The following is a 14312-nucleotide window of genomic DNA, read 5'->3' as shown; positions in this document are numbered from 1 at the left end:
GCGCCTCCGATACAATGTCCATGTTTCGCATCCATACAGGATGTTCTCTGTAACAACCTGCTTAACTGCACACGTGCAAAACCATGACGCAAGAAACATGAACTGAAGCTGAACCGAAGAATTTGCGTCATATACACGTGCACAAAGAAGGTGTGTCGACCTTAGATAACACTCGTGCAGTCTATACTTTTATTTCACAGAGTGACAAACAGACAGACTAGACCCGCACGTACACGAATCAGATCAAATTAAATTTATTATCACAATCACAAGCCGGACAAATTACACAGTACACACGTACACAGAGGAATGATTGCAAGTCTCTTTCTCGTTCCTCAACTCTTAATAACGTTTTGTAATATTGAATAAACAGATCAAATAAAAAATACAACACTTTCTGCAGTCTTCACACTCTCCGTAAAAGGAGGATATATAGGCTTCACTTCGTGTGTTTGTTGGTTGGTTTGTAAGTTAGTTCGTTCGTTCGTTCGTTCGTTTGTTTGTATGTCCTATCGTTCATTCGTTCGCTAGTTTGTTCATTCGATCATTTGTTTATTTTCTTGTTTGTTTGTTGCTATATTTGATTGTTTGTTAGTGAATCTGTTTGCACTCAGATCTCAGGTGTTTATGGGCCGTTTGAGCTGATTTGTATAGCTTGGTAGTGGGGAGAAACACAGTTGTAGCACACACGAACATGAGTTCCCAGAAAGAAAGCATACACCGAGGACATTATCTAAATACGGTATGTATGGATAAAGCGGATCCCAACTACTCACAATAAGCTTACTGTTTTTATGTAAAATGTGGCCCCTGAATGAATCACAAATGGGGGGGGGGCGACATACAGGGAGGGGGAGGGGGGAGGGGAGAGGTGTCCTGGTCACCATGAAGGTCAGCGCTTGTGTGTTGTCAGTATTCACAAAAAATGTCTATCCCTTCAAATCCCCAGGGACTGGATCGTCCTTATCCGTTGTGACAACATAGAGCTTGGATGACTCACCTCCTCAACGTTAATTTCCTTGGCGTTTAATTGAGGGTATTAAATGGAGAATTGGACGGTTCTGAACCCTATAAGAAATGCTATCGATGTCTAAATTTTCATTTCCTAAAAATAATACGTCTTAACACCTGGATCCCTGACGAATCTCCTGTCAAGAAGTGTTGCTTGCTTCGGACAGCGTGCAAGCGCTCCACATACACACACATGCACACATGCAAGCATACACATGCAAGCACACACACACACACACACGCACGCACGCACACACACACACACACACACACACACGCACGCACGCACGCACGCACGCACGCAAAGTAACAAAGACAAAGGGCTAAACAAAAATTAATAGATTTAGGATCATGGTCTACTGTCTGTCATTTGTTTCGTGAATGTGTTGTGTAAAGTATTTAATCATTGCAATTCAGTGAATGCAATGAGCATGGTTCTAGGGTTAACTGAAAACGCAAGACTACAGAAGATCATACAAAAAAATGTTTTACATACATATCACAGCTTATTTGATTAGTGCTTTGAATTTAGAGCCATTTAAAGGGCGTGTCAACTTTTGCACATTTTTTAAGAGGCAAGAAAATCGTGCAAATTTGTGCGTTAAATGTTCTCAATGCTAAGACCATACATCGTAAGATATTATATATGTAAAATTACACCCATTTTCTTGCTGAGATTTAGTCATTGGTGTGGAACATACCACTTTCTCAAGTTAGGAATTTGTTCACATCACCGTCACCTGGGCTCGTATGCATTAGTCGGAATAGAGAAACCTTGAAAGCAAACGCCTACTTTGTACGTGTGAACTTCCGAAGTTTACTTCCCAGCTATTCGCTCACATCTTTTGAAGTAGTCCAGAACGTCCCTCCCATGCATACGTCCCCAGGTCATAACATCGGCATGATCTTTTGGGTCAGATGAGATCAATAGAATGTAATATCAGCATGATCGAAGTTCTTCTTGCGTTTGCCCGCAGCACTGTTGGAAGATAATGTTGACTCACTTACTCCTCCATTGCACACAAATCCGTTTTTTCTCTCGCCAACGGGCGACCCTGACATGTAAAAAATGTTCTTATTCCTCACGTCTCCGTCTCCGTCTCCGTTGTTGTTTTTCCTCCGTTGGTTCCGGTACGTGTAGTAAGTGCCACATTCCAGCTTGTCTTGTTCCAGCTTGTCTTCATAGCCACTAACTACTAAGTCTAGGTCTGTGCCTATCGAAACACTTCCTCGTTCCAGCTTGTTTTGTTCCAGCTTGTCTTGTTCCAGCTTGTCTTCATAGCCACCACCTACTAATTCCAGGTCTCTGCTTATCGAAACACTTCCTCGTTCCAGCTGGTCCTCATTGCCACCACCTACTAAGTCCAGGTCTCTGCTTATCGAAACACTTCCTCGTTCCAGCTGGTCCTCATTGCCACTACCTACTAAGTCCAGGTCTCTGCTTATCGAAACACTCCCGTTGGTCGACAGCTCACCAAAGTCAGTGCAGCTCGGCGGGTACGCCAGCCCGCAGAGGGAGAGCTCAGTTCTCCGCTCAGCTCGCTTCCTAAACGAACTCCGTAACCATTCCCTCCTCAGCGTACTCCCGGGCCTCGCTCGAATTCTGACACCGTCAGCTGACACCACCACAGCGGCGGCACTGACAGAAGACCGACGATCTCGCTGCTGCTTCTTCTTGCAGAAGAACTCCCTGAGCCGGGTGGAGAAGTGGAAGCGGTGGGAGAGCTTCTCCGTGACGAGGACGAGGAGAGCGAGTGTGATGCCGATGAAGACAAGAAAGAAGGCGCTCTGGACGTCGATGAGACTGATGACGGTGGACTCAGTGGTGAGGGAGCCCTTGCAGAAGCTGGTCTTGCTCCACCACTTGCGCTCCCACGTGTCGATCAGCCCGATCTCGTTGATGTAAAGCATCCTGGCGAATAGAGGGAGAGAGGAACAGAACTTTGAGGTGTGGATTTTTTTCTTCAATAAACAAGCGTGGACATACAGCATAGAGATAGTGGAGTAAATGAAATGAAAAACATTTTTACAGTCACAGTTGACGAATCCTGTCGAAGGTGTGGATATTGTTAGAGATCATGTCAGGCACCTTGGTGCTTTGTTTTTCGTAAAGTCTGTTTTCAAAGCCAACCGTTCCGTGAATTGTGTCTTTCGCTAAATCGGATCATGACAAGAGAATATTACATATTTTTTTCAATTAAATTAATTTGTATCATAAACCTAAGAGATTATATTTTTTAAATAATCTGTTCTAGTCCTATTTTGAGTCCTATTTTGAATAACCATTCTTCATCAAGCTCAGTTCCATAGTTCCCTCAGCCATTTAATAGGACGCGTACAGGCCTTGAAAAGAGGAAAAAGGGAAAAAAGACAATGTCTATTGCCCCACCAAGGTCTGCCTTACCCAACATTGAGTAATCGATGCTAAGACCAAATATACTAAATCATTTCACTGTTAAAAAAGGCCTGCACAGTTAATTGTTCACAGTAACATGCACAACACGGACAGCACAGTCCTTCCCTTGTAAATGATTGACGTATCATCTGAGACCTTGCCAGGCCTGTGCTGGGGATAAGGCCAACCCTTCATTTGGACACCTACCAACAGTAAACAGCATGACTGCTTTCTTCGCATGAACCAATTTCTTTAAATAAAATATTTTAAATCCACCATGCTGGCAAACACTACTTACTCTTCAGAAACCATGTTTGTATAGGCAGAGTTGTTCACCATGCCAATGGCATACTGCAGGGGCAGGAACTCCTCTTTGATCGTGAGCAGGTCACACTCTGATTTGAGCCACGTGCTGATGGCCGACTTGTCCCCAATGTATGCGTAGTGGCCGGCCTTCACCTTGGCCAAGTGCACTGCAGGGTCAAGGGCGAGGACATCCGGGTCACTAGCCAGCTCGCGCTGAATCCCAGCCCAGACTTTCTGGAACACGTCTATGGAGCTACTCTGTAACAGAACAGCGAACAAGTTTTTGTGAACAGGCTCTTCACTTTCCTTGGCACATTTTGTCCTCCATTTCGTAAAGAGACAATTTTAAACAATACAAATTAATTTCTTCTCGATGTGTTACTTCTCGGGTGTGAATTAATTTCCACTTTGATTCAGATCGGTGATGATAAGTGTTGTTTAACTCCCTCACGGTAAAACCATTAGGGGCATGTTCCCGGGTGTGACACGGACTTTAGATGGTTTGAAAAAAAACCAGAAAACAAAAAAAGGTGGAAACAAGGCTACAGCAAGGGAGGGATGGCGTTCGCGTTTTGACTAGGCCAAAAAAAAAATAGGTCTGTTTACGGTAACATAGGCCAAAAAAATAGGGTCGGTAGGTCGGGATTTATTTTTTTTTTCCAAAAAACCATATTTTTACGGGGTTTTTTGGTGTTTTTTTTCCCCAAATGCCAAAAAAAAGTCTAGGGTCGCGCGAAAAAAATAGGGTCGGTCGGGTTACCGTAAACAGACTATGTTTGTTTTTTTGCCCTATGTAAGTTTTCCAAAATAACGGATAGTTCATGATGAAGGTCTGACAGAAAGTCGTCTGCACACACACACAAATTAGTTCGTCACCAGACAGTCAACAATTTGGAATAAACACATGATAATAATTATAATGAACAAATGAAGACAACGTGGACTTTAATTTAAACTTAAATTTAAAGAATTGTGTTATTGGTTTCCAAAAACAGCAAAGGGAAATATGAAGCGGTAAAACAATGAAACACGACAATTGAAGCATTACGCTGTACTATTGTAAGGGTAACTAACTTTCAAGCAAGTACATGCACTAGCGCGGAATTGTTTGCTTTACATCCACAAACAGTAAACTTGCATCCTTTGGCGTATATTGTTTTCATCAAAATGGTAGCAACGTGGAAAGCAGCAGCTAAAGTAGGCAAAGAAAAGGAAACTTTTAAGCAGGTAAACACTGAGGAGATAAAGCGTAACCAGTAAAGCTAGAAAGGCAAGGTCTGTGATTGATTATCTACACGTATATCTATGTTTTCAAATCTTTAAGTAACGAACCCCAACAGAAAAAGCAAGTCCAGTTTAAGCGTGCATCAAGCAAAAAATAACAAGCATCTTGCTCTCTGCGAAACTCTACTTACTTTTTATTCAAAAAGTCTGTGATCATTATTATTGTCGACTGTGTCAAAAGTGAATAAGACACGAAACATGACAATGTCCGTTTGGCTAATAACTTGCTGGAAAGAAATTCCAATATCATGAAATTAGAAGGAACACAAAAACATCAGCACGCAGGAGAGGTAACTACATGAATAAGGGAAGGCAATCATGCAAACCTGGCGATACGCAAGATGCTGTTTTTGTTGTTCTTGTTTTTGTTTGTTTGTGTTTTTTCTGTTTTTTGTTTGTTTTGGGTTTGCTGGCTAGTTGGTTGCTTGCTTTGTTTGTGGGGATTTTGTTCGTTTAGCTACGTGGGTTGCTGGGTTGACAGGTGGGTTGGTAAGGGGGTAGGTCAACTGTTGGGTTGGTAAGTGGGGTTTTGGTGGGTTGATTGGTCGCACGTGGTTGAGGGAGTGGGTTGGTTTGGTGTTTGGTTTGCTTCTGTGCAGTATACGACTGATGTAAGGCATTTCAAACACACAGTTTCATATCAAGATCAGAGAAACGTTTGCAAGAAGCATACAAAAAAGTTAATACATAAAGACGATCTCATCACGAACACTAGCAAGCTTGAGCAAGGACACAACTGACTGAACACAAACCTCTATCAATCGAGTTCATATCTTATGCAATAATTAATGGTGTAGATATGGAGAAGAACGAGGTCGTTCATGGTCACTCAGTGGCTGCAAAAATGCATTTTACTGTCCAAGACCAAGATCAGCGCCCTTCAAAATATCAACATGGAATATTCTAGCCATTGAGAGAAGTGTATTTGAAAATATGCACTACACCGGAAGCCGTGTATTTTCCCTGTTTCTAATTTGGCTCGAACGATTTTTTATTTAATTTTTTTCTACTTCTCAATGGCACCAGTAATGGAAAGCAAAAGTCAGTGAAGACTCATCTTTTCGGCTAATCTTCGTAAATATATATATATTATTTTTTTATTTAGAAGTACGACACAAGGGCGGAGCTTGTGTAAAGTCAGTTGGCCCACAGGGCATGTACAGAAGCGACACAAAATTATTGTCTAGATTTGCGTCTGCATGCCAATAACCTGCAAAAACTGCCGTCTTTCTCGTTGATTTCTGGCTTTCTCATCGTTCTGGGTTTCTTGCTGATTCTGTAGAAACGAAAAGGGGGCTGTCTTAACACCCGCAAGAGGGATTTCCAGATCAAGTTCCGGGTTCCAACTACTTACACTTCTCTAGCTGAAAGGTACCTTTGTCTTGCCAGCCGCATGCCTGTGTCACCACGCAGAATGTATAACTGGGTCAGTTTTATAGAACTAATCAACAAGAGCTTGCGCTGAACATTAAAAAGCCGGCTTTCGGCAAAGAAACTTATCCACTACTGTAATACAGTTTGATGCACCCTGTTCCGTGATGCAAATCCATAATTCACAGGGCAGTATTCATGTTCTTCTGCGCTGTATGGTAGTTAAGCTGACACTTTTCAGATTTAAGTCGTTGCATGTCTCAATAGTAACCATCCACAATTTAGAAAGGATACAAAAAAGATATGGCATAGATATAGCATGGTGAATATAATGGAACAGGCGGGGTATAGTACACTGTCAATTAAAGTGTGCCACTTTTAAACACACTTTTTGTAACCAGTTGTGAACACTGTCCAACAAACAATATAACTCTACTAACAAATGTTGCAAACACGAAATAGTGTTTACAATGCTTGCTACTTTTGCAACTATAATTACATAGTTTTCCACACAGCGTTCACAACGGGTTACAAAAAGTGTGTTCAAACGTGGAATACTTCGGTTTAGAGTGTAGCGGGCAGCGAGAGAAGGGCAACAGTGCAAAAGCCGTATAAGTTGAGCCTGGGTTTGCAGCTTACAAAGAAAGTGCGGTACCAGACATCTGGAAGTTGCCAAATTATTGACGCTGAGAACTTGGCAAAAATGACTCAACAACTTTTTCAGGATTAAAAAGCAATGAATGGTCGTTGCATGGAAAGTTTTGAGGCTTCTTGCAATTTTCAAAGAGACCATTCTGGATTTAAGAAACAAAGATTTGACGCGTCCAAAAAATATATATATACAATTAAGTATATGTTGAAGATAACAACAACTTTCTTTCTAGATTAAGCTTACAAGTGGTTGTATGCCGGGAAAAAATACACATAGAACAACTATTTGGGTAAAAAATGCTTTCTTACTAAAAAAATACTCGTATTAGTAAAAAAAAAATTTTAAAAGTTAAAGAAAGTCATGAAAAATTAATTTTTCGTTCCAATCACCAGCAAGAATTATCGCCAGTTTAATCGGCGAAAAAGCAAAATCATGTCCCAACAACAAAAATGGGCACATCTGTGTTCAAAGTGACTAATGCCAGAAAAAAATAACAGTTGATTCACAACAAATTAGAAGTGTGCGAATCCTTTCACATTCAATTTTATCTGAATTATGTAATTCAACGATACCTCGAACAGTGTGACCCAAAAAGTGCCCCCTGGGGTTCCCCACGTGTAGACGTCTTGTTCCACCATACTTAGCAAGGTCTCAAACGGAGCTTTGTCTTTGGACACTGTGAGGGAAGCGATTAGGTTCCCGCTGCACAACATCAGTAGAAAAAGTATTTAATAAAGATAACACCGAGTTCTATTTTAAACATACATTGGGAATTCCCGAAATAATTTCTTCGTTTAGTTGGAGCACTGTAAGAGGATCGATGCTTGTCGAGTTTAACCACCTTTATGTGATAGTTATGTGGTAAATAGGAGGAGACTGACAAGGAGAAAAACACACACTCATGCACTGCAACCCCACCCTAACCCCCAAACACACACACACACACACACACGCGCATACACGCGTATGCACACACGCGTATGCACACACACACACACACACACACAAACACACACACACACACATACACACACACACAAACACACACATACACACACACACACACACACACATACACACAAACAAACACACACAAACACACACACATACACACTCTCTCTCTCACTCACACACACACACACACACACACACACACACACACACACACACACACACACACACACACACACACACACACTAACACACACCCGTATATAGCTGCCATGATAATGGAGAACAGCCAGAAAATGGACACCATAGTTCGTCCTGTCTGTGAGTCCGGCAATATGGCGCCACCTGAATCACCAGAACACAACGTAGTCAACATTGGAGAAAGCGCTGGTGATTTTTTTTGTCTCAAAAAAATGCAAAGCGTTTTAAATATAGTTCCAATAAAGGAGAAAAGAATGTTTATAAGAAATGTCTGAAAAAGGTACAGCAATTGTTTTATTCAGCAAAACACGGTTCGAATGTCATGCAATTGTCAAAGGAACGTGTCTTAAAGGTTTAAACAAAAATCAGTTCTTGATTATGATTATGTGTACAAGTAGATAGATTGGAACTATATTTAAAACGCTTTGCATTTTCTTTAGACAAAAAGTCACCAGCGCTTTCTCCGATGTTGACTACTACCATGCAAACTATTCTTATAACTGGCTAAGATCTGGTGACGGGCGCAGTTGCGTGGTGGTAAGACGTCGGCCTCCTAATCGGGAGGTCGTGAGTTCGAATCCCGGTCGCTGCCGCCTGGTGGGTTAAGAGTGGAGATTTTTCCGATCTTCCAGGTCAACGTATGTGCAGACCTGCTAGTGACTTAACCCCCTTTGTGTGTACACGCAAGCACAAGACCAAGTGCGCACGGAAAAGATCCTGTAATCCATGTCAGAGTTCGGTGGGTTATAGAAACACGAAAATACCCAGCATGCCTCCCCCGAAATCGGCGTATGCTGCCTGAATGGCGGGGTAAAAACGGTCATACACGTAAAAATCCACTCGTGCTAAAAACACACACGAGTGAACGTGGGAGTCTAAGCCCATAAACAAAGAAGAAGAAGCTAAGATCTGGTGAAGATTTAACATGGTTTTTTTAACTTTGTTCATCTCACCACAGTCACTTTGATGATTCTTTATTTGGTGTTTAACGTCGTTTTCAACCGTTCAAGGTTATATCGCGACGGAGGGAAGGGGGGTGATGGGATAGAGCCACTTGTCAATTGTTTCTTGTTCACAAAAGCACTAATCAAAAATTTTCTCCAGGGGCTTGCAACGTAGTACAATATATTACCTTACTGGGAGAATGCAAGTTTCCAGTACAAAGGACTTAACATTTCTTACATACTGCTTGACTAAAATCTTTGCAAACATTGACAATATTCTATACAAGAAACACTTAACAAGGGTAAAAGGAGAAACAGAATTCGTTAGTCGCCTCTTACGACATGCTGGGGAGCATCGGGTAAATTCTTTCTCGTCCCAACCAATATGGGACTCCCCCTAACCTCACTTTGATGACAAAATGTAAACAAACTGCCCGAATAAAACATATCTGATTTGTTTTCTTCGGTCAGTGAAGCGACGTGAACTCTTACCCTGTGTGAGCAAGGCGCCAAACATGTACCAGAACATGTCCCCAATGTGCAGCATGGACTTGGTGTTGGTGGCGTAGTACGGGTTGAAGTACTCCAGGGTGTGCGTGATCAGGGTCACGCCGAGCAGCGATATCCAGATGTACATGTGGACCTGACAGCAAATAAAGTCAGAACACTCTTCTTTAAACTGTGTATGTCAAACAAACTTTAAAAGTCGTACAATATAGAGTATTCATACAATAGTATTAAAACAATCATCCGAAGTCGCTACTTGGACAGCTCCTCGTATGACTAATTGGATCATGCAGTTCTTGTCGACTTGTTTACTCATGTGCCAGTTAAAAAGGTTATTAAAATGTCAACACCATCTGAGCCTGGCCAGCCACGGTAACCCTGCCTCACGTTGGAAGCAGCACCCTCTTATACTCTATAGGTTCACCCCTGTCGTGGTCTGGTAACCCTGCCTTATGTTGGAAGCCCCTCCCTCTAATACACTAAATAAAGCCCTGTCGCCCTATGGTTTCCTGCATTAACCCTTGAACCAGCCCCCAACCCTTGAATCTTGATCATTATGTATCTCAAGGTGCACTGGTTAAGGGCAAACTGACCGTGGTCTGGAACGGCTGGATGAGAGTCCTCCACTTGCTGTCCGCGGGGTCGGGCAGCTTGAGCAGGACGGTGGTGTAGTCGACGAAGAAGGGGTAGACGAAGTCCATCACCTTCTCCCGTTCCGCCTGGATGGAGATAGGGGCCACCACCATATCCACCTCCTGGTTGGCAAACATGACAAAACATCAGGTTGTGCTGATCATATCCACCTCCTGGTTGGCAAACATGACAAAACATCAGGTTGTGCTGATCATATCCACCTCCTGGTTGGCAAACATGACAAAACATCAGGTTGTGCTGATCATATCCACCTCCTGGTTGGCAAACATGACAAAACATCAGGTTGTGCTGATCATATCCACCTCCTGGTTGGCAAACATGACAAAACATCAGGTTGTGCTGATCATATCCACCTCCTGGTTGGCAAACATGACAAAACATCAGGTTGTGCTGATCTGTTCCAATTAAGGCTGTCCTTAATTCAGCCCAAAGTCGATTTCGCGAAGTCTTTTTTTTAATCAAAAACCAGAGCCAAAGCTTCCTTGTAGCCAGCTTTGTGAAGTTGACTTCTCCCAAATATGTTGAAGCTTTAGAGTACGTGATTATTAGAGGGATTGGGAGGGGGCTTAATGAAAATAGAACTGCATATTATAATATGATTCCTATAGGGGTCCTGGTAGCTAAGTTGGTAGTGCACTGGACTTGCGATCCTCGGGTCGAGAGTTCAAATCCAGGCCGTGACGGACACGGGTCAACTTTATGTAAAGTTTCAGAGACGGTATCCATGCCAAACCCTCGTGTCACCACTGTGGCACGTAGAAGACCTCGTCCATTCTGCCACACGTACAGGTTGTATTTTTAACCTTTGACATGAAGGTAAGGTGCGTCGAAGAAAATGTTTCATTTTAATTTATTCATTTTAAGGGAAAATAAAATGTTGTTGTTGTTATTATTGTTAAAAAGACATCGCTCCCTTAAGCAATCGACAGGATAACTTTAATGTTGCCTTTGCATCCCAACAGTTTTTCCTATGAATCCAAAAAGTTGCCGTCTTTATCAAGAGATGGCTTTTATGTAGCAGATAATAATAATGACAGCTTATATAGCGCGAACCACAGAAAACTATGCTCTCCGCGCTCTACATATTAACTATGAATAAAACAATATTATTTGTTTGTTTGTTTGTTTATTTGTTGCTTAACGTCCAGCCGACTACGCAGAGCCATATCAGGACGAGGAAGGGGGGATGAAGGGGGCCACTTGTCAAGCGATTCCTGTTTACAAATGCACTAACCCATTACTTGTGTCCCAGCAGGCTTTAGTAAAACTAAATTAATACCTACTGGAAGATTACCAGTTTCCAGTATGTTAAAATAGGCTTAACCTATCTACTGCTGGACTTACATCAGAACACTAACAGATTAAACTATACATGAATCGCAAGACAAGCGGCAAGAGAAGAGATTTTTGGAAAAAATACAGGTGAATGAGCAAGAAGGCAGAAAAAAGAAAAGAATTCATGAAGAAAAAGAGAGCATGACAGGAAAGAGGAACCAAAAATCTACCTAACAGCAAACTAGAAAGCTCCTGCGGTTCCAAAAACAGGAGGGGCCTTTAATTTCATAACCGCAGTGCCCCACTGCGGGAAACAATATTATTCAAACATCAAATACATATATGTACATTCTAATAAAATGACCTGAATCCAGGTCAGTCATAAACCCAGAAAGGCCACCCAAAAGTCCTGATAACATAACTGTTCTTAGGTCCAATGTTGTCAGGTTGCTAACATAGCCGGCAACTATTGATAATAACGATGCCGCTTTTACTCATTGTCTCCCAGGTACGGATATATCCGTACCCACTCATATGGCTCTATCTGACCAGGTACGAATATATCCGCTCAGAGTGTTAGTTTCAGTCGCTTCCTGTAACGTCCATCTAACGCCTGTATTCCATAGTGTTGATACACAGTTACTACACAGTTACTACAATTCTAAGTGACCTGCTGCAACACTGCTGGTCTCGGCTAAAACACACTTGGTCAACATAGGTGGGGTAGAAAGTGTTAAGTTTTTATTAAATGTTGACAATTTACTAAATACGACCGCTTTGATCACATGGAGTGATTACCAAAGACCGTTCATCTCTACCCCTCAATACCTTCTAAACAAAACAGACCCCCAACAAAGTTGCTTCTAACAACGTAACAGATTGATTTCTATGTACTAATAAAGGAATTTGGGGGAAAGAAACGATATATCGAATTTGGGTCTATCAGTGGAATTTGTAGCCCGAAGCCCTCAAGAGGGTATCGGCCTCAGTTCCGTATGAGAGGTTTTTGCCGCTGTAATCTGTTACAAAATGGGTCACTATTTGGTATTCACTTTGAAGTTGGTATTGGTATTTATTTGTAAAGTATTTTGCGGAGGTAGAATTCACCGACATTGATCAAATAAGTGAAACCAATAGTCCAAAACCCGAAAGAGCTTATCGCTCAGAACCATACGAGAGAGACGTGCCGTGTGTGAGACTGGTAACCAAATATGTTACTAAACGTGGTTATTTATCGGTATGAAGTGAGCACGATGGTCCAGTCGATATGAACCTCTCGGTACAGAAGGGGGAATCAGGTTCCCATTACGCTAATGGATTTTTGACACAATTCTGTGTGGAAAATGCCGGTAATCTTCATCGACAATCCACTCTGCTCGTGTTCGCGAAATATAACACTTTCTTTCTTTATTTGGTGTTTAATGTCGTTTTCAACCACGAAGGTTATATCGCGACGGAATATAACACTAATACTGACTGGCCAGAAACCTGTTTTCATTAGCATTATGAATTCTGTGCTCTCTCTCTCTCTCTCTCTCTCTCTCAAATACGCACACATACACACGCACTTACAGTACACACACACACACACACACACACACACACACACACACACACACACACACTCACACACACACACACACACACATATACACACACACACACTCTCTCTCTCTCTCTCTCTCTCTCCCTCTCTCTCTCTCTCCCTCGTAGTCCCTAGCTGGCACTTACAGGCCTTTCTATTGAACCCTTTCCCGTTCTCCATTCTGCGATATATTTCCTGTACTGAGCTGCTAGTCGGTCTTGCTTGTTGTTATGACTGAAACCTCCACCCACAAACTTACTGACCGAGTTTTTCCGTTCGACCTATCGTGTTTCCGTGTGGGTTGTTTTTAAGCCGCCATTAGAATAATGGGGGGCTTACTGGATTTGCTCTGTCTGTTTGTTTGTTTGAGGCGGGCGGGCGGGCGGGCGGGTAGTCAGTCGGTCGGTGTTTGTCGGGTAAGACTTGTATCTCTGGGTCAATTAAGCTCAAATTTTGTGAAATTGTTAGGAATAGGATTTGTTTTTTGTATGCAAAAAAATTACATTCCTAACGGTAGAAAAACGGAAGATATTAGCTTGTAACGCTTTTACAAACCGAGCTAGGGGACGAAACCCACTGACATATATGCGGGAATTCCCGCAGGTTACTTCCCTTTCTCCTTTTTGGTTCACTGATCTATATTTTTAGATCAGTGTTTTGGTTTGGCAGCCATCATGCTTTTGTTCAATTTCATTTTACGTGCTCCAATATTTGGATGCTTCGTTGGGCGGTAACAGTGGAGTTTGTTTTATTGGTGTGTGTGGTTCTGTGGTACGGACTCGTTTGCCAAATAATGTTTTGGTCTGTGAAATGAAAGTTTTACGCCCTCACGGCAAAGCCATTAGGGGCATGTTACACGGGAAAACCCGGCTTTGTATGAAAATAAAAAATAAAAATGCGGGGGAGGGGGGGGGGGGGATGTAGACAGCTGGCTGCCGGCTGCTAGAGGAGACCTGAAATGGGCTTGGGACCTGGTTGGGTCGTCTTGGGTCAGTGCTGAAATGGTTACTTTTTTGGCTGTTGGCCGAACGGACACCCGGGCTTCATATTTTTGCATGCATGTATTCGTGTTTCCAGGGCCTGAGGCTTTCGCTGTGACCCTGGGATCTTTATCGTGCGCATGCGTGCACACGGGGGTGTTCGGACACCGAGGAGAGTCTGCACAAAGTTGACTCT

General features: G+C 42.4%; 1 protein-coding gene across 2 annotated transcripts in view; it reads right to left on the bottom strand.

Moving 5' to 3' along the window:
• Positions 1-265: 265 nt before the first annotated feature.
• The window catches only part of LOC138951760 (uncharacterized), a 43439-nt gene continuing 29392 nt past the window's right edge, over positions 266-14312 (bottom strand). Inside the window, exons 10-16 of one of the 2 annotated variants that reach the window (XM_070323313.1) lie at positions 10216-10377; positions 9608-9758; positions 8228-8315; positions 7592-7721; positions 6207-6272; positions 3705-3970; positions 266-2923 (exon numbers count right to left, since the gene is read on the bottom strand). In XM_070323313.1, coding sequence (XP_070179414.1) covers positions 1936-2923; positions 3705-3970; positions 6207-6272; positions 7592-7721; positions 8228-8315; positions 9608-9758; positions 10216-10377 — 1851 coding nt within the window. In that variant the 3' untranslated portion in view covers positions 266-1935. The remainder of the gene's footprint in view (positions 2924-3704; positions 3971-6206; positions 6273-7591; positions 7722-8227; positions 8316-9607; positions 9759-10215; positions 10378-14312) is intronic. The other variant, XM_070323314.1, reaches the window with a different exon arrangement.

This window comes from Littorina saxatilis, linkage group LG17, assembly GCF_037325665.1.
Source record: "Littorina saxatilis isolate snail1 linkage group LG17, US_GU_Lsax_2.0, whole genome shotgun sequence".
Classification (NCBI taxonomy): domain Eukaryota; kingdom Metazoa; phylum Mollusca; class Gastropoda; order Littorinimorpha; family Littorinidae; genus Littorina; species Littorina saxatilis.
Note: the sequence above shows the minus strand (reverse complement) of the source record. Positions and strands in the feature narration are given on the sequence as shown.